This window comes from Moschus berezovskii, chromosome 9, assembly GCF_049115385.1.
Source record: "Moschus berezovskii isolate FMDL1 chromosome 9, NW_MosBer_1.0, whole genome shotgun sequence".
Taxonomy (NCBI): domain Eukaryota; kingdom Metazoa; phylum Chordata; class Mammalia; order Artiodactyla; family Moschidae; genus Moschus; species Moschus berezovskii.
The window spans coordinates 31257778-31277500 of record NC_142468.1 but is presented as its reverse complement, the minus strand read 5'-3'; the positions used below and the strand labels follow the sequence as shown (position 1 = coordinate 31277500).

General features: G+C 41.7%; 1 protein-coding gene across 1 annotated transcript in view; it reads right to left on the bottom strand.

Moving 5' to 3' along the window:
- The window catches only part of DHRS7 (dehydrogenase/reductase 7), a 22580-nt gene extending 5326 nt beyond the window's left edge, over positions 1-17254 (bottom strand). Inside the window, exons 1-6 of the mRNA XM_055436235.2 lie at positions 17006-17254; positions 8512-8664; positions 6583-6689; positions 5874-6113; positions 3132-3254; positions 1497-1712 (exon numbers count right to left, since the gene is read on the bottom strand). Of these exons, the coding sequence (XP_055292210.2) occupies positions 1497-1712; positions 3132-3254; positions 5874-6113; positions 6583-6689; positions 8512-8664; positions 17006-17138 (972 nt within the window). The 5' untranslated portion in view covers positions 17139-17254. The remainder of the gene's footprint in view (positions 1-1496; positions 1713-3131; positions 3255-5873; positions 6114-6582; positions 6690-8511; positions 8665-17005) is intronic.
- Between the last annotated feature and the right edge of the window lie 2469 nt (positions 17255-19723).

Here is a 19723-nt window from a genome sequence, read left to right as displayed (position 1 = left end):
TTGAAGGTCAATATTCAGAAAACAAATATCATGGCATCTGGTCCCATCACTTCATGGGAAATAGATGGAAAAACAGTGGAAACAGTGTCAGACTTTATTTTTTTGGGCTCCAAAATCACTGCGGATGCTGATTGCAGCCATGAAATTAAAAGACGCTTACTCCTTGGAAGGAAAGTTATGACCAACCTAGATAGCATATTAAAAAGCAGAGACATTACTTTGCCAACAAAGGTCCGTCTAGTCAAGGCTATGGTTTTTCCCGTGGTCATGTATGGATGTGAGAGTTGGACTGTGAAGAAAGCTGATCGCCAAAGAATTGATGCTTTTGAACTGTGGTGTTGGAGAAGACTCTTGAGAGTCCCTTGGACTGCAAGGAGATCCAACCAGTCCATTCTAAAGGAGATCAGTCCTGGGTGTTCATTGGAAGGACTGATGCTAAAGCTGAAACTGCAATACTTTGGCCACCTCATGCGACGAGTTGACTCACTGGAAAAGACTCTGATGCTGGGAAAGGTTGGGGGCGGTAGGAGAAGGGGACGACCGAGAATGAGATGGCTGGATGGCATCACCGACTCTGTGGACATGAGTTTGAGTGAACTCCGGGAGTTGGTGATGGACAGGGAGGCCTGGCGTGCTGTGGTTCATGGGGTCGCGGAGAGTCGGACACGACTGAGTGAACTGAACTGACTGACCTCTAGAACCACCCCACAGTACCAAGTTCCAACATTATGAAATCACTTATAGATGTTTTGACCCGAAACAAACTGGTTAGTATAAAATGAATAGCCCTCTTAGAAATTTTTCAATCTCTAAACATGTTAGTGCATATTGAAAGTTTTATAACCTTTAAGTCTCTTTAAGTATTTTGTTTGGGTTTTTGGTTTTTTGTTTCTTTTTTCACCAGTTCATTTAACATTCCTCAGTTTTCTGGAAAAATGTGTGCTGAAAGAATAAGCTATCAGCAAGTTTTCCTAAACACGGATATAGGCACATTTCAGATGTGCAAACTGACCTTCTGGAACAAAGTCAGAGGAACCAGTACTACAGGTGAGCCTACATCTCTTAATAGTGTGGAAGTGCTTTGACAGAGGGCTGACGTGCACCTAGTCCTGGGGAGAAATGGGAGGGAGGCCAGGTATCAACCCAAGGAGGTGACACTTACAGAATGTAGAGACTTGTAGGATGGGTTGGAGTTTGTGGGGTGACACGGTGGAGAAAAAGCATTTTGGCACATACATTGGCCAAACAGCAATGCAGAAGAAAAAAGTGGCAATCTTTGATTTGATTTTTACCTTGTCGAAAACTTTCTCCAAGACCAGTAGTAATTTACAGTAAACCAACACATATGCATTGGGGATGGAAAACTTTTTATATCTTTTGTATTTATTAATATATCATAAGATTGGCAGACAGTAAGAAAAGTTTTTAAGCACTGGAAAATTTCATGCTTTCCTACAAGATTGATATGAATTCAGAAATGTATAAATTGGACTTACCACACCACTCTTGAAGTTCTCAATCCTTCTGCTTGCTGCTTTGTTGGTTAACCACCAGGCCCAGGTTGGCATATATTGCCACAAATAGACCATTAGCAAAAAAGGGTGATCAGAGATCCAAACTTCCTTCAAATCATTGGCCATGGCGACTAACATCAGCCGCACACAACGACTAGTTGCCATCTTGTAGGTCTCGTCTGCAGTGCTGCCTGTAGTCTAAGAAAATTTTGAAAAATTCGTGAGGTGATAAGTATTTATCTAGGGTATCTCACAGAACTTTTAGGAGACATCTAGTTGAGTGACTCCTTTACTGTTGGCCTCATGCCCCTCAGGAGTCCCCACAGGCACTAAAGGGTGCCTGTAAGCTATTTATGGGCTTCCCAGGTGGCACAGGACCCTCCTGCCATTGAAAGAGATGCAGAAGATGCAGGATCGATCCCTAGGTCCGGAAGATGCCCTGAAGGAAGAAATGGCAGCCACTTCAGTAATCTTGCCTGGAAAATTACATGAACAGAGGAGCCTAGTGAGCTGCAGTCCATGGGATCACAGAGTCAGACCTGACTAAGCACGCACACATAAGCTATATATTTCAGAAAACCTAATAGAATTCATATACTTCACCTTGAGACATTTATTGTTCATTTGATAAGTGTGCAGACTAACTAAAAGATAACAGTTATTCACTTTTAGTTAGAATTGTACCATCTTAAAGTACTTAATGATAACTCTGTCATTTTAATAATAAAAATTTTAAACAAATGAAGTTCTATAAAACATGGAGTCCATGAGGATGAAATAGAGAAAGAAGATAGAAGTGGTTTCTTGATATTGAAAAAATTTGGAACTGCTACTCTAGTTAACCCAATACTGTTTTACGGATAAGCTGAGGCCCAGAAAGGCAGTAACTTTTATCTGTGCTCACATAGACCATTTAGTAGTAACCAGTTCTATATTTCAGGTCCCCTGATTCCTGTAACATTGTGCTTATTCTATTTTACTATACTGCCTCCATAGAAAATGCAAAATATAAATTGTATATGTAAACATTTACATGGAAACATATAGATTTATATCTCAGTAGAAATATTAGTGGAGAAGAAGGAAAATTTCATGGTCTCTAGAGAGTTTTTTGTATTATGGAGTGATACTGGATTCTTCATGAGACATTTATTGTTCATTTGATAGATTAATTGCGTGTAATCTATGAGCTGGGGGAAGCACAGGCCTGGGTGAGGCCAACTTAAAACTACTACATCTCAACAAGGGGGTTTTTGCTAAGTTCCTTCACCATAATCCCTTTTAAAATCCCAGTAAGATTTAATTTACTAAAATTCAGCCACACAGAACTTTCAACGTTGCTATGATTTGTGGATTGATTAAAACTGGGTTTTTAAAATATTGATAGTCCACATAATAGTGGATCACTTATAAGCAGTATCTTAGTAATTTCTTTAGCTGTTACTAAAGCTGGATGCCAAAACACTATCGGCTAACCTTAGCAATTTTCCTAACGCTGAGTTAAGTTATGTAAATAATTCATAAGGGATTCTAACATGAAAACCCTGAGGCACAGCGATGTAAGGCCAGGGTATGACTACTAAAGCACCCAAATTATTCCCCAACTAGAAATTTTACCTTTGTGACTTCTTCAGTTAGGGCATTTTTCACAATATTTGATTGCACAGGTCCCGGGCAAATGTTAGAAATTGTTACACCTGGGTAGGAGGTAAGTTCAGCTCGGAGGGTATTAAAAAATCCCTAATAGACAAAAAATAATAATAAATAAATACAGACAGACACATATCTCATGTTTACTAGTAGTACGAAATTACTTTTCTTAAACTTTTTATGAAGGACAATAGCAGCACATTATCAAAATGTGTTCTGAAATGCGTGAGTGAAGGACAGGGAATGTAATTACACACGATGAGGCATTTTTAAACAAGACTGCAGGCAATCTAGAACAGGCATTCTTAACTCTTTCCAGGTATGAGTGGTTCATTTTATCCCCCCGATGGCAGTGGTTTAGCTTGTGCCATCAGTGATTTTGCACCAGATAAGTGAGAGACTACCCTTGAAGAATCTGATACCCAGTCTCTAGCTCCCCATTCCAAAAGGGTTGTGTGTTCACTGAGCATCATTGAGGCTGGATTTCTTTCGATGATCCCTCAAAGTAGCCTAAAGTACAGATGGGAGGGCAACAGGGAGCAAGTTGGAATTAATATTTAAGGGAAACTATCATAGAGGAACAGTTCCATTTTTTCAATTACTATCTAAAGAGATGATTAGTTTCAGCAAAATTTTTTATTTTAGGTGTAATAAGAGAGTACATGGCTAGTTAAAAGTGTAATATGATTGCTTACTCAATGACTTTTGTAAGACAAGCTAGACCCTCAGACTTAAAAGATACTGCCCATTTCTAAACCAAATAGGAAGTAAACATCTACTTCTCATCTCTTCTCCTAAATCAGGAAATATTCCAAGACTACATTGTGATAAACTGAGTTAACTTTGAAAAGCCTAAGCAGCCAACATAGGTACATTCATTTATGATCCAATAACATTAAACAGTTACCAGCCTTTACTGCTGATGCCTAACAAACACATGCCTTTGAAGGTTTGTGCTGTCCGAGACTAATACAGTGCCTGACTCATATGGACAGGAAAAAAGGCTTCATAAATGAATGAATGAACTTTAACCTTCTGCCCCTCTATAGCAAAAGAGGGGAGAGGACACCATGAAAGCCAATACTCCAGACACTAAAACCTCTCCTTGCTTGAAATCACATCTAGTATAGTGTGTGAACTTTTCAACAAGTAAGTTCACTTTCTAGCTTGCCGAGTATCAGGGAAGGAAATGTGCCCTTCAAAGAGAGACTCCTGGTTTCAGTGTTTGGCTACTGGTATAACTAGATCTCAACTTGACACATGGTATCAGACAATCAAATCCAGTACAAAACAGTCTTGGAGGGCAGACCAGACAACTTCTACTGTGTTTGATTGAAAGCATCCTGCATTTCTTATGGGATACTGGGTACCAAACAGATGGGGTGGCCACCTTAGCTCATGTGCCTGCCTGAGAGTTGCCCAACTGCCCTGCTGGAAGTAACTGTCACCCTATTACCAAATATGAGGAAATCATCAGTGCAGTATTTTGTTTCATCACTCTCTGCAATTGTCTGCTCTTCACAGCAGAAAGAGGATCCTATGGAACCAAAGCTTCAAATTTTCATGAAACTGATGACCATTTAGCTATTGCATCTTATTATTCCAACAGTGAAACATTCTACGTAAAGTGACCTTCAACGGCATTAATTATATATCACATCTCTCTTAATCATTTCCCCCCCCATTGGCCTTAAAATTTAATTTGCTCCATGTTTTAGTGTATATAGTTACAATTTCTTCTTATCCATTCTTAAGCCAACATTAAAAATTTATTCATTTCTAGTACTCATACGGAGAAGGCAATGGCAAGCCACTCCAGTACTCTTGCCTAGAAAATCCCATGGATGGAGGAGCCTGGTAGGCTGCAGTCCGTGGGGTCGCTAAGGGTCGGACACGACTGAGCGACTTCACTTTCACTTTTCACTTTCACACATTGGAGAAGGAAATGGCAACCCACTCCAGTGTTCTTGCCTGGAGAATCCCGGGGACGGGGGACCCTGGTGGGCTTCTGTCTGTGGGGTCACACAGAGTCGGACATGACTAAAGTGATGCAGCAGCAGCAGCAGCAGTACTCATATCTCATAAGTTACACAAGGCAAATTAAACTTTCTCCTAGACTCTGCCTTAACTAGATTTCCTTCTTCTAATGAAGTCAGAGTAAACAAAGTCAAGGCTAGACCCAGTAGGGATTTGACACTCAGGGCTAATCACCCAGTGGGAAGTTTCTATTTCTGATCGGCATGTACATTTAGAAATTCAGGTAAAATAAACACCAACAAAAGGGAAGGAAATAAAGCCACAGAAATGAGAAGGACAAGTAAATGTATGTAGAATCCTGAAATGTGTGTAGAAGAAACAGGGGTAGACCCCAAATTTGCCGTGAAGATGTGGTAGAAATGACATGGTAAAGGGTTACATGTCAGCTAGACTATACAGTTTGTAAGGGCAGGGATCATATCATCTTTATATTCCCAGGATATGTTGCAGTGTATGACACAGTGTAGGTACTCATTGTATGTTTGCAGAATTAGGAAGAGGCATGTGAGGCTCAAGTCTTTTTAGCATATTCTGGGTAAGTCTTCTACCCAAGATCTTCTTGCATCTCTCTGTCTCCAAACATCACTACCTAGTTCCAATGATCTCTTGTAGTAAATGGTCCATACACACGTTCAGGTCAGTTCTATCTCACTTGAGTTTTGACAGCCTTACCCGAAGAGCATGTTTGCTGGCACAGTATCCAGTAGAAAGGGGTGCAGCTATAATTCCCACAACGCTATTCACAGTAACAATTTTTCCTTGCTTCCTCTCAATCATGTGAGGCAGAACACACTTTGTCAAGGACACCGTCCCTAAGTAGTTAAGCTCCATTAGCTCCTTCAAGACATCCAGGCTGGTGTCCACACACAAAGCACGCTGGGATACTCCACCATTGTTGACCAGAATGTCGATCTAAGTAAAGAAAATCAGAAAGGGAGTACTTTAGGGATGACTTAGATGGATTGTTGGAATTCCTAGGGATGGTTGGTTATATTGTTAACTTGATGAATCAGTGGAACAGGACAGTACATTTCCAGAGGTCAGCAATAGAAAAATAAAACCAAAATTCACCTGTGGAATTAAATTCCCACCTTAAGTGACTTTTTATGGAAAATAATGTAACAGAAATAAAAGGTACAGTGAATCTTCAGCTTCTTTTGTTCTACATGGAGGAGTTAATTTATTAAGGTAGGAAAAATTCCAATTATTAATACATAAAGCCACAGATTCAGAGATTAAGAGACCCAGCTGGGCCCTTGAGATGAAGTGAGATGCTTCATGAACCCATTTGCCTACAGCCCTTTGAATGATAGCACCACAGATGGGAATCTCTTTTGCAGCTACTTCAGAGCAAGATTCATGCACTCAAAATGCTACTTACTCTGCCAAACTCCTGGAGAACTGCTTTGGTAGCCGTTTCATGGGAACTTCTGTCAGTCAGGTCAAGGGGCAAAATGAGTATATCTTTTTCTTTCAAATTACCATTCTCTAAATAAAGACACTTAAAATTAATATGGAAATCATGTGCTATTCACATTACATTTAACACCCGCCCTACAACCACTCTTAGCAACGAGCTCATTTCTGGGTGAAGCCCTGTGGATGAGGTTGTCTTTAAGGACCAATAAGCAGATTGACAGGGATACTGGGCAACATCTTATCGAACAAAAAGCTGGCTGGGTACACAGAAAACAGGATTCCTCTTTTCTGCTTAAATATATACAGCCTAACATTGGACCAGTCTTCCCTGACAGCTCAGTTGGTAAAGAGATCGCGTGCAGTGCAGGAGACCCCAGTTCGATTCCTGGGTCAGGAAGATCTGCTGGAGAAGGGATAGGCTACCCACTTCAGCACTGGAACAGCCTCTAGAAGGAATCAAGATTATACTACAAACTAAAAAAAGCAAACATTTTAGATCAATTCCTTTAGAGGTACAGAGGTATTTCTGTACATCTGTAATATGATAGGTTCACTGCCTGATTTTTAAACACAATTTTTAAAAATTTATGCTGAAAATCAATGAGAATTTGGGTCTTCCAGTCACGTGACACAGAAAAGCTTCCTTTCAGAGGCTAAGGATTCCAGGAGGTGCATAAGGAAAAGGACAGAATCCTGAAATTCCCAACCAAGAAACAGTTGGGCTGTAATGGCCTCTCTATTTCTGTTATCAAAAGAACAGTTCAAACTAATTTCCTTGAATTCTAGCCCTGAAATACAACAAAGTTGTGTTTTGATAAGGAAAACAAGTAAATAGAGAAGAGGTGAAAAGACTTTATGGGCACAGGAGTAAATTGTGAAATACTGTTTTTTAAAAGCAATAGAAGTCTGCACCCACGATATGACAGATAAAAGGAAAACAATCTTACTCAAGCCAAGAAACACTGTTATGGTTCATTTCTTCCGGTGCAAGTCTCAACAGCAGAGGAGCAACTGTTAAAAGAAGTGGCCCAGTGCAAAAACACAAGAGGCCTTTAAGAGTAATATCGTGAAAGAGGGCTTGTGGCCTTATCAGCTAACTCCATATCTGGGTAATTAGTTCCATCAGCAAAGTGAAAGAAAGATTTTTAAAGAATGACAAGTAGATGAGAACAACAACAACAAAAACCAATGGTCTTCTGGAAAATTCAAAATTATTTCTGTGTAGATATTAAATTTCCTATGAGAAATAATAACTGTATTACTTGAGGCTGCGTTTACTGTGAACTACACCAAAACCCAAACAGATAAACAAAAACACTATTGTCCTGTATATATGAAAAATATTATATCAAGTTGCATTTCTCAAACTTAATTCTATTCCAGGATTTCCTTGATGGTCCAGTGGTTAAGACTCCACACTTCCACTGCAGGGGCACTGGTTCAATCCCTGGTCAGGGAACTAAGATCCCACATGCTACACAGCGCGGCCGGAAAAAATATTTAATTCCACTCCTGTTTTTTTGTCCTTTACAACAAAAATCTTATATTATTTCATATGACTTTAATATCAGACATTTTAACAAAATATCAATTAAATTTCTATGGTAACATATATGTATGTCATTCATAAGAACCAAATTGTTCTTTGTCTAAGATAAAAATTTAAGACATGTATGTGGTCACTAAAAATCCAAACCAGCATTTGAGAGAACTGATGATCAATCCCAATGCTAAGAATTAGTGTTAAAGGAGTTGGATCAAAGCATTCAGCATTTGGAACCAGAGTCTACTGCCCATGAAAATCCCCCTCTTCTCTCTAAAATTCCCAAATTTTGACTCTGGGCTCTGATTTACTTCTAGGAAGCACTGCTGCTATTTTAGATTTACTCACCAAGGCACTTTCTTTTCACCCTTTCCAACTCATGAACTCTTCTGGCTGACAGCACAAGAGAAACTCCTAGTTTGGACAGCTGGTAAGCCAGTTCCTCTCCAATCCCACTTGATGCTCCAGTCACCCACACCACCATATCAGTCAGCTCCCATTCTATTAAAAAGGGGGTGGGGATTGAGGGGAGAAAATAAGCTATAGGTTACATCCATAAATCAAAGATTGACCAAAGGAAAAATAAAAGTTTTAAACAATATCATTGAATATGAAGACATAATATGTGGAACTTAAAATTTTAAGTATCCTATGTTTACAGCCCTGATTGAGGTGATGATCTCACAGGTGTATACTTACCCCAAACTCATCCAGTTGTGTACATTAATTATGGACGGTTTCTTATATGACAATCATACCTCAATAAAGTGGTTTAAAATTTTTTTAAATTAAATATCTTAAGGAAACACTTCCTACCTAGTGTTAGAAATCATATTAGTAACAGTTTATTACTAACTGTATTATTTTGTGTATTCTAGACTCTTTGAGAGTTTTCTAGACTTTACTTCAAGGTAAGCCTTACAACTCCATGGTCTGACTCTAAGGCTCTATTAATCTACATATTTGATAATGAAAAGTAAGGGTAAGTAGATAGAAAATATCTGGACTCATTTTCTCACCTTCCTTATTCATAAATGAGGGCTTCAGATAAGATGATCACTAATAGTTCCATCCAGTTTTCTATTCTGTTATTCTAATTTCTCACATTGGTGGTATTGATGATAAATCTGAGTATTCCAAGTTCTACTCTATGGTATGGCAGAATCACCCTGAATTTTTAAAGTCATGTTTTCCCCACTTGTTAATCATAATCTGATGCCTAGCAACTAAAGGTCATTTTGTAAAAGAGCTTTCCAAATGCCTGAGCTTTCATCTTAGAAGAATCTAGTAGTTCACCCAAGATGAAATACATATGAGAGCGAGATGAAATGTTATACTCTGCTGCCAGGTATCATCTTGTTAAAGATTGTAAAAATGTAGAATAAAGCACTGACAAGTGTTTTATTCTCCAGCAAAAAACTTATTTGTACTGCAGCACACGATAGCCCCTGTCCATCTGAATCCATCGACTCAGGGTAGTGCAATGCTCCTGTGTACCTTATTAAAATGTGTTATTTGTCAAAAATAGGAAACAAGGTATTATTTAAGATACACATTGCTGATTTTGGATCAGAAAAGTTAAAATCAGGAAGCCAGTTTACTATTTTAGTCAAACAATTCTAATGTCTAGGTGTCGGTGAATCAGTATCTGCTCTGGTATACTTTAATTCCCAGGGTTCAAGTGCCAGCTGTGTCACACACAGCAGTGAAATGCTCCCGTGTGGGAACTCAGTGCCTTCATTTTCCAAAAGTGGAAAACTGAATTAATAATAAAACCTTCTTCATAGAATTGTTGAGAGAAATGAGTTAAAACATGTAAAGCACTCAGAACAGTGACTGACACACGTGTAGGCATGTGAGCTAAGTCACTTCAGTCATGTCCAACTCTGCCATCCATGGACTGTAGCCTGCCAGGCTTCTCTGTCCATGGGATTTTCAATACTGGAATGGGTTGCCATGCCCTCCTCCAGGGGACTCAGTGCTTCATAAAATGTCAACTCTAAAAGCAGAGACATTACTTTGCCAACAAAGGTCCGTCTAGTCAAGGCTATGGTTTTTCCCATGGTCATGTATGGATGTGAGAGTTGGACTGGGAAGAAAGTTGATCGCCGAAGAATTGATGCTTTTGAACTGTGGTGCTGGAGAGTCCCTTGGACTGCAAGGAGATCCAACCAGTCCATTCTCAAGGAGATCAATCCTGGGTGTTCATTGGAAGGACTGATGCTAAAGCTGAAACTCCAATACTTTGGCCACCTCATGCAACGAGTTGACTCACTGGAAAAGACTCTGATGCTGGGAGGGATTAGGGGCAGGAGGAGACGGGGACAACAGAGAATGAGATGGCTGGATGGCATCACCGACTCGATGGACATGAGTTTGAGTGAACTCCGGGAGTTGGTGATGGACAGGGAGGCCTGGCGTGCTGTGATTCATGGGGTCACAAGGTGTCAGACACGACTGAGCGACTGAACTGAACTGAATTGTTGCAAAATTGTTTAACAAATGGATTTTGGCAGCAAAACATTGAATGTTCTAATTTCTCCAGCCAGGGGCAATGGGATTACTAACTTCAATGGCTTAACATTTTTCCATTGCTTCCTATGTGCTTAAACATATTATTAAAATCTTCACAAGAACTTTATGAAACAGGAATTATCTCAGTTTTACAAGAAAGGAAACTGAGGTTTACAGAGATTAATTTACACCACTAGACTGTAAATTTCCTTAAGGCTGGGACCCTGTCTCCTTTTTTCATTTCTATGTCCTCAGTGCCTAGCACAGAAACTCGCTTAGAGAAAGGACTCCACAAGTCACTGTTGAATAAACAGCCAAGAATCCTGGCAGAGCTAGGATATTTGTCAAGGTATGTCTGACCTCTAGCCTAAGCTGCCACATTTTAATATGGTCAATATTGTAGATCCAACTATCTTAGCCATTTGAGAACATATCCTCAGGAAAGCGATTTCATGTAAATATCTAAATGAAGGACAGATACATCCTAAATATGTGTCTGGGCTACAGTACTTTCCTATCATCTATTGCACTATGTTTTTTGTTTTTTGGCTTGCGAGATTTCAGTTCCCTAACCAGGAATTGAACCCAGGCCATGGCAGTCAAAGCTCCGAGTCCTAACCACTAGACCACCAGGAACTCCTAAATCTGATGCACTTTTATGGAAAGGCTCAACTGAGCAACCTTGCAAATTTTTGGGGAAATTGTTGTTCAGTAGCTAAGTAATCTCTGACTCTTTGCAACCCCATGGACTGCAGCACACTAAGTGTCCCTGTCCTTCACTATCTCACTGAGTTTGCTCAAACTCATGTCTGTTGAGTCAGTGATGCCATCCAACCATCTCATCCTCTGTCACCCCCTTCTCCTCTTGCCCTCAGTTTTTCCCAGCATCAGGGTCTTTTCCAATGAGTTGGCTCTTTGCATCAGGTGACCAAAATATTGGAGCTTCAATATCAGTCTTTCCAGTGAATATTCAGAGTTGATTTCCTTCAGGATTGACTTGTTTGATCTCCTACTCATTGTTCCAAAGTTCTGCAGTATACAAGACTCCAAGGTGAATATAATTTGTTTGTAACTGTTTACTAGCTAGCATAGCAGTAACAAAGATTTCATTTGTCCATGCATGCATGTGTGCTCAGTCACTTCAGTCATGTCCAACTCTTTGTGACTCTATGGACCATAGCCCACCAGGCTCCTCTGTCTATGGGATTCAAAAGGCAAGAATACTGGAGTGAGTTGCCATGCCCTCCTTCACGGAATCTTCCCAACCCAGGGATTGAACCTGAGTCTACCATACTGCAGGCAGACTCTTTATCCACTGAACCATCTGGGAAGCCCTCTTCATTTGTATACCAACATGCAAATATTAATACAACAATGAAAACTATCAGGCTCACATTTACCTTAGTATATCTGCAGTTCTGATACCCTTCCTCCCACCCTGGAGAAGAAAACCTTTTAACTTAGCACCAATTATTTAACAATTCTACAGGGACTTCCCTGGCAGTCCAGGGGTTCAGACTTCACCTTCCAATGCAGAGGGTGTGGATTTCATCCCTGGTCAAGAAGCAATGTTCCCACATGCCTCGGGGCCAGAAAAAATAAATAAATAAATAAAATAGAAGCAATATAGTAACAAAATCAATAAAGACTTTAAAGAATAATAAAATAAATAAAATGTCAAAAAAAAAAAAAAACAATTCGACAGAATCTGGCATTCATAATGGCCACCCCTAGCAGCAGCAGCAGCAAAGAGCCTCTGAAAGCAGATTCTCAGAGTTGAGAGGAGTTCAACCCCCAACCCAGGTTAAGAATTCTCCCCTCAAGCTGTTGACCATTTAATTCCCTCACAGGATGAGTATCTAGTTACCTCTGAGGCACCAGCTCATTTGGGAGGGGGTAAGTCTAATCATTCAAGATGGGTTTCCCGGGTGGCTCAGGGTAAAGAATCCACCTGTGATGCAGAAGACACAGGAGACCCAGGTTCTATCCCTGGGTTGGGAAGATCCCCTGGGGTAGGGTATGACCACCCACTCCAGTATTCTTGCCTGGAAAATCCCATGGACAGAGGAGCCTGGCGGGCTACAGTCCATAGCGTCACAAAGACTCAGACATGACTGAAGCGACTGAGCACTGAGAACAATCATTCAAGGGCTTCAGGAATTTTCTTATACTGACACCTTTAATTTCTACAGACCAGCAGCAGCTGGCAGCAGTTCTGCCTTGTGGTGTCAGGAAGGATAAATCAGGCCTGTCTTGCACATGACAGTGTCTCATCTGTTTGAAGACAGCTGCTATGTCCTCCCTAAGTCCTTTCATCTCTTGCTTCTCTAAGGCTAAAGAAACACCTCCAATTTCTGCTACTTTCCCTCAGATGACACGGCATCTGGTTTCCTCACCCTTCTTCTCACACCCTCTGTACAAGCTCCAGCTGGTCAATGTTCTATTGAAAGGAGCTGGCCAGAGCAGGATACAGGATTCCCAGGGGGCTAAGGGATTGGGGGTGGGAGGAGACAGGGACGACAGAGAATGAGATGGCAAGAGGGCATCACCGACTCGATGGACATGAGTTTGAGTGAACTCTGGGAGTTGGTGATGGACAGGGAGGCCTGGCGTGCTGTGATTCATGGGGTCGCAAAGAGTCGGACACGACTGAGCGACTGAACTGAACTGAAACAGCCCCAAGTAGGGTGACTTGACTACACCACTTCCCTTGTCTCTCAGAAGGGACATGCCATGAAGGCTCAGACAGTGACTGGCTCAGTCACTGCTGTGTCCCCAGTGCCCAGCACAGAGGCTAACACAAGCAGGTGTTCAGAAAACATCTTTTATTGTTTGCAGTTTGTTCCAAAAGACATGAAACAGCTCCACAAGGTTGCCTAATCTTTTCTGGCACTGCACAGTTGACTCTCATTGACGTCACTATCAGATAAGAGCTGTTTTCCTCATATATGTTCTGCTGTTGAGACTTTTCCTACTCTGGACTAGTGCCATGGATTTTTCTGGATCTATGTGCAGTACCTAAAATCAGTCACCCTGAAATTTTACCATGTGAGATACATGCTTGGAGACACAGAAGGTATCTCTAGATGGATACATAAAAGGCAGGAAATGGTGGTTGCCCCCAAAGAGGCACACTGGGCAGCTGGGAGACAAGGGTGAGAGAGAGCTTTACTTGTAACCATGTATCCTTTAGTATTTTTAAAAGTTGCCTTATGTGAGTATATTGTCAACTTTTTAAAGTGACCCTTCACAGCAAATAGATGGGGAAAAAGTGGAAACTGACAGATTTTATTTTCTTGGGCTCCAAAATCACTGTGGACAGTGATTGCAGCCATGAAATTAAGATGTCTGCTCCTTGGAAGAAAAGCTATAACCAACCTAGACAGCATATTAAAAAGTAGAGACATTACTTTGCCAACAGAGGTCCATAGAGTCAAAGCTATGGTTTTTCCAGTAGTCATGCTTGCATGTGAGAGTTGGACCATAAAGAAGGCTGAGCACTGAAGAATTAATGCTTTTGAACTGTGGTGTTGGAGAAGACTCCTGAGAGTCCCTTGGACTGCAAGGAGATCAAACCAGTCAATCCTACAGGATATCAACACTGAATATTCATTGGAAGGATTGATGCTGAAGCTGAAGCTCCTATACTTTGGCCACCTGATGCGAAGAGCCGATTCATTGGAAAAGACCCTGATGCTGGGAAAGATTGAGGGCAAGAGGAGAAGAGGGCGACAGAAGATGAGATGGTTGGGTGGCATCACTGATTCAATGGACATGAATTTAAGCAAACTCAGGGAAATAGTGAAAGGCAGAGAAACCTAGCGTGCCGCAGTCCAGGGGGTTGTAGAGAGTTGGACACAACTTCGCAACTGAACAACAACAACATAAAGATGAAAAAGAGGATAATTTTTAAAAAAAAACCTTAATAGAGTCTGCTCATCTTTCCAATCTGAGCTGTTTTTGGAACTTGAATCTATCTTCATGTTCCTTTAACTCTTTTATATTATCGCCCTCACCTCGCTTCCAACTCTCTCACCCCCTAATCCCCCCCTCCTGGAGCCCCTAGAAGTCTTTTTAGTCATTTTTCCTAATAACGTCCCCATAACATTTAAATTTCACAACTATGCTGCATATCTCTTTATGTATCTTCATATATCTGTGTGCCAAGTTGCTTCAGTAGTGTCCAACTCTTTGCTACCCTATGGACTGTAGCCTGCCAGGCTCCTTAGTCCATGAGATTCTCCAGGCAAGAATACTGGAGTGGGTTGCCATACCATCCTCCAAGGGATCTTGCTCATCCAGGGATAGAACCTGTGTCTCTTGTGTATCTTGCATTGGCAGGCAGGTTCTTTACCACTAGTGCCACCTGGGAAGCCCTTACATATACATATCTATGCTTTAGACATAAAAGGAGTTCTATAAAGTTTAATCTTCAGTAAGTTCAGGTTTAAGCATGGTGAAATTAAAAAGTTAAAAGTTAAAATTTAAAAGCCATTAACATTTAACTTTACAACTGTAAATTTACAAAAGTTATTTTGCTGAATAACATGTATTTACATAAATTGCAATGTATCATATTACATTTGTAAATCACCAAATGCTATAACTACATGATAATAATAGCTAAGTAATTAAATGTGTTTAAAAATCCTTCAAAACTGATATTTTTCCAGCAAAAATAAAACACTGAAAACACCAAATGAATTTCTTAAAAGTTATCTTTAGTCACCTTAACTTTCGCTTGATATGTGAAAATAACTTTTCATTTAACTAGCTGCTAGATATTGTCAACGTTTTTCCTCTTTAGCACTTGACATTATCAGTTGAGTAACTTTTGTATGACCTCCTGAAGTTGGTGATGGACAGGGAGGCCTGGCGTGCTGTGATTCATGGGGTCGCAAAGAGTCAGACACGACTGAGCGACTGAAATGAACTGAACTGAACTGAAAATATATTTTTATGTAATTCTCAAAGTCCAAGTTAACACTAAGCACAAATAGGATCAAACACTAAAGTCCACAAAGCAGCCAATACATGCTGAGATGGGCCAATGAACAAGAGAAAGTCTGCCAATCACAGCCATCTATTTGCCATAGTTTTGTAATCCTGATCTTGCACATGTTTTACATATTTTCTGTGAACTCAGTGTAAGTGCTACACATGCTATACCCACCCCCCTCTAAGAAAAGAAACAAGAAAAATGAAATACTAAGGAATAATACTTTGTCAGTTAGGGTTGAGCTTCGGAGGGGCATAAAACATTGTACCATCTAAGATTTTTTTCAGTCCCCAAGAACCAATTTTCACCCCCATGTAAGTGAAAATTCCCTCTCTGGCTCCATTTTTAAAGTTATCACTTCCAGGGCTTCTCTGGCGGCTCTGACAGTAAAGAATCTGCCTGCAATGCAGATCAGGAGTTTGATCCCTGGGTTGGGAAGATACTCTGGAGAAAGGAAGGGCAACCCACTCCAGGATTCTGGCCTGGAGAATTCCATGTGCAGAGGAGCCTGATGGGCTACAGTCCATGAGGTCCCAAAGAATTGGAAGGGACTGACACTTACACTTTTTCACTTAATCACTTCCAAGCAAACCTTCTCACATGATTTAGATATTTTCATGCAGGAAACTAGGTCCAGGGAAACATCACTTCCCGCAGGCCCTTGCAGACCAAAAGCCTAGCTCTGGACAGCCCACTGAACTTCTCTGAGCATTATGAAAATAAGGTTAATAAAATAAGAGTCATTATAAAGGTGAACAGTCACAAATGAAAAGGGCCTGGGGCACTGCTTAGCACACAGTATGTGTTTAGTAAACGACCATCAAATATTAAACTTGGCATATATAAAAGACAGGTAGAATGTCTTTTAGTATGCCAATAACGGCCTTCCTTCAGGCAAAACACCCAATCCAGTTCTTTACTTTTATCCCAATGGGTAGGCAGCTTTGTGGGTGACTGTATTATCTCAAATTCCATTTCACTCTTGAGTAGAGTGAGAGATGGCAGATAAACAACTTCAGGAAGTAGCCTCAAAAGGACACTCCTTTACAAGCGCACTGTTTCTCCAAGTACTGTCCTCCCACGCTGCTTCAGTCAGGCGGAGAACTCAGAGACCTGAGGGCGCCCCGCCGATTCCAACGCTCTTTTACTTCAGCAAGTAAAAGGCAAGTCCGTAGGGACCAGGAAAGAAGACAAAAGGCGCCGGCCCCTTCCGCCCCGACCCAGACCCTTGAGAAAGGCTCAGCCTCGCCGCCTGGACGGAGGGGCAGCGGAAGTCCTATTGCCCGGAAACCGGGCTCCCCGTGCAGAGAGGCGGCAGCGGGTCCTTACCTGGGCGTCGCCCCTGCCACTCGGCCCACAGCAGGGTGAGGTCCGCGTCGGCCCGCAGGAAGCGCAGCAGCTGCACCACGAGCGCCAGCAGCGCGCACAGCGCCAGCAACCAGAGCAGCAGCTCCCAGCTCATCGCGCCCTGCTCCGCTGGAGGAAGATAGACTGACCCCCCTAGACTGCGCCTAGGCCGCCTGGCAGCGATCGCGCGTCCGCGCCGCCGCCCTCCCCGCGTCCCCGGCCCGCCCAGAGAGCAGGCATGAGGGAGGAGCCACAAGGCGCGCCCCGACTCTCCCGCGGGGAGCCCGCCCCGGTTCTGCCCACGATGGACGTGGGGCGCCCAGCCCGGAGATCGCTGCCCAGCTTTTGTCCGCCTGGGCGCCCAGTAAGGGGTTGCAATGGGAACAAACGGCGTGGGTCACTTAAACACTTGGAGATATTCCTATTAGAAAGGTAGTCACAGCATTTGTAATCTCAAGACCGATTCTTTTACAGTTGTTTTGAGATGCAAATAGTTTTCGAAGCTCAAGAATAGTACAAATATTCCAGGCTATGAATTCGGCCTCCTCCTCTCCCTTCTTATCTGTAACTACAGGGACCAAACAGACCATCCGTTTTGGGTTTTTTTTCCACCCCGCGCTAACGCCACTCCCTCACCAAATTAACCCAGTTAATGAGTAGGATTGACCCTGTGTCCACCTACATTTGGAAAGCACCCTGCAAGTGATTGTAGTGTGATTGTTGAATGGGAAAGTGCAGCTTGGGCAACACTTGCCTTTGAGCCTAGTGCCAGGAGCATTTTCTGAGGACTTCAGCCCATTCCAACTCGGTTGGAGTGCAGGTGGTTCAGCCCTTAGTGACCCTATTTTTTTTTCCTTATCTGTACCCGCGAAGAATATATAATTTAAATGAAAAAAAAAAAAAAGCCTGTGAAGGGCACAGTGACTCATACACAATAATATTTGTTCTTTCTTTTGTAGTTCTTAGAATTAATTAGTATTATTTATTATTTCTATTATAAATATCATTTTGAAAGAGTCAATTCTTATGTAGGTTGATAAGAAGTCCAGGGCCCCCAGGAGGAGAAAAGGACAAACATTTTTTTCTACATTGCTTTCTCTTAGTCACATAAAACGTTGTTTTTTTTTTCCCTGTAAGCCCAGAGCTGATGATTACACAACAAAACAACTCATTTTAAACTCTGTTCATTTCAATTCAGTTGCTCCGTTGTGTCTGACTCCTTTCAACCCCATGCACTGCAACACACCAGGCTTCCCTGTCCATCACCAACTCCCAGAGCTTGCTCAAACTCATGTCCATCAAGTTGGTGATGCCATCCAACCGTCTCATCCTCTGGCATCCCCTTCTTCTCCTGCCTTCAATCCTTCCCAGAATCAGGGTCTTTTCTAATGAGTCAGTTCTTTGCATCAAGTAGCCAAAGTATTGGAGTTTCATCTTCAGCATCAGTCCTTCCAATGAATATTCAGGACTGATTTCCTTTAGGATGGACTGGTTGGATCTTCTTGCAGTCCAAGTGACTCTCAAGAGTCTTCTCCAACACCACAGTTCAAAAGCATCAATTCTTTGGCTCTCAGCTTTCTTCATGGTCCAGCTCTCACATCCATTCATGACTACTAGAAAAACCATAGCATTAACTAGACGGACCTTTGTCGGCAAAGTAATGTCTCTGCTTTTTAATATGCTGTCTAGGTTGGTCATAACTTTTCTTCCAAGGAGCAAGCATCTTTTAATTTCGTGGCTGCAGTCACCATCTACAGTGATTTTGGAGCCCCCCAAAATAAAGTCTCACTGTTTCCATTGTTTCCCTATCTATTTGTCATGAACTGATGGGACCAGATGCCGTGATCTTAGTTTTCTGAATGTTGAGCTTTAAGCCAACTTTTTCACTCTCCTCTTTTACTTTCATCAAGAGACTCTTTAATTCTTCTTTGTTTTCTGCCGTGAGTGTGGTGTCATCTGCATATCTGAGGTTATTGATATTTCTCCTGGCAATCTTAATTCCAGCTTGTGCTTCATCCAGCCTGGAATTTCTCGTGATGTACTCTGCATATAAGTTAAATAAGCAGGGTGACAATATACAGCCTCGATGTACTCCTTTCCCGATTTAGAACCAGTCTGTTGTTCCATGTCCAGTTCTAACTGTTGCTTCTTGACCTGCATACAGATTTCTCAGGAGGCAGGTCAGGTGGTCTGGTATTCCCATCTCTTTAAGAATTTTCCATAGTTTATTGTGATCCACACAGTCAAAGCCTTTGTCATAGTCAATAAAGCAGAACTAGACATTTTTCTGGAACTCTCTTGCTTTTTCTGTGATCCAATGGATGATCCAATGGGTCTCCTGTTTGACCACTTCCAATTTACCTTGATTCATGTACCTAACATTCCAGGTTCCCATGCAACATTGTTCTTTACAGCATCTGACTTTGCTTCCATCACCAGGCACATCCACAACTGGGTGTTGTTTTCACTTTGGCTCAGCCTCTTCATTCTTTCCTGAGCTATTTCTCTGCTCTTCTCCAGTAGTATATTGGGCACCTACCGACCTGGGGAGTTCATCTTTCAGTGTCATATCTTTTTGCCTTTCCATACTATTCATGGGGTTCTCATGGAGAAGGAAATGGCAACCCACTCCAGTACTCTTGCCTGGAAAATCCCATGGATGGAGGAGCCTGGTAGGCTGCAGTCCATGGGGTCGCGAAG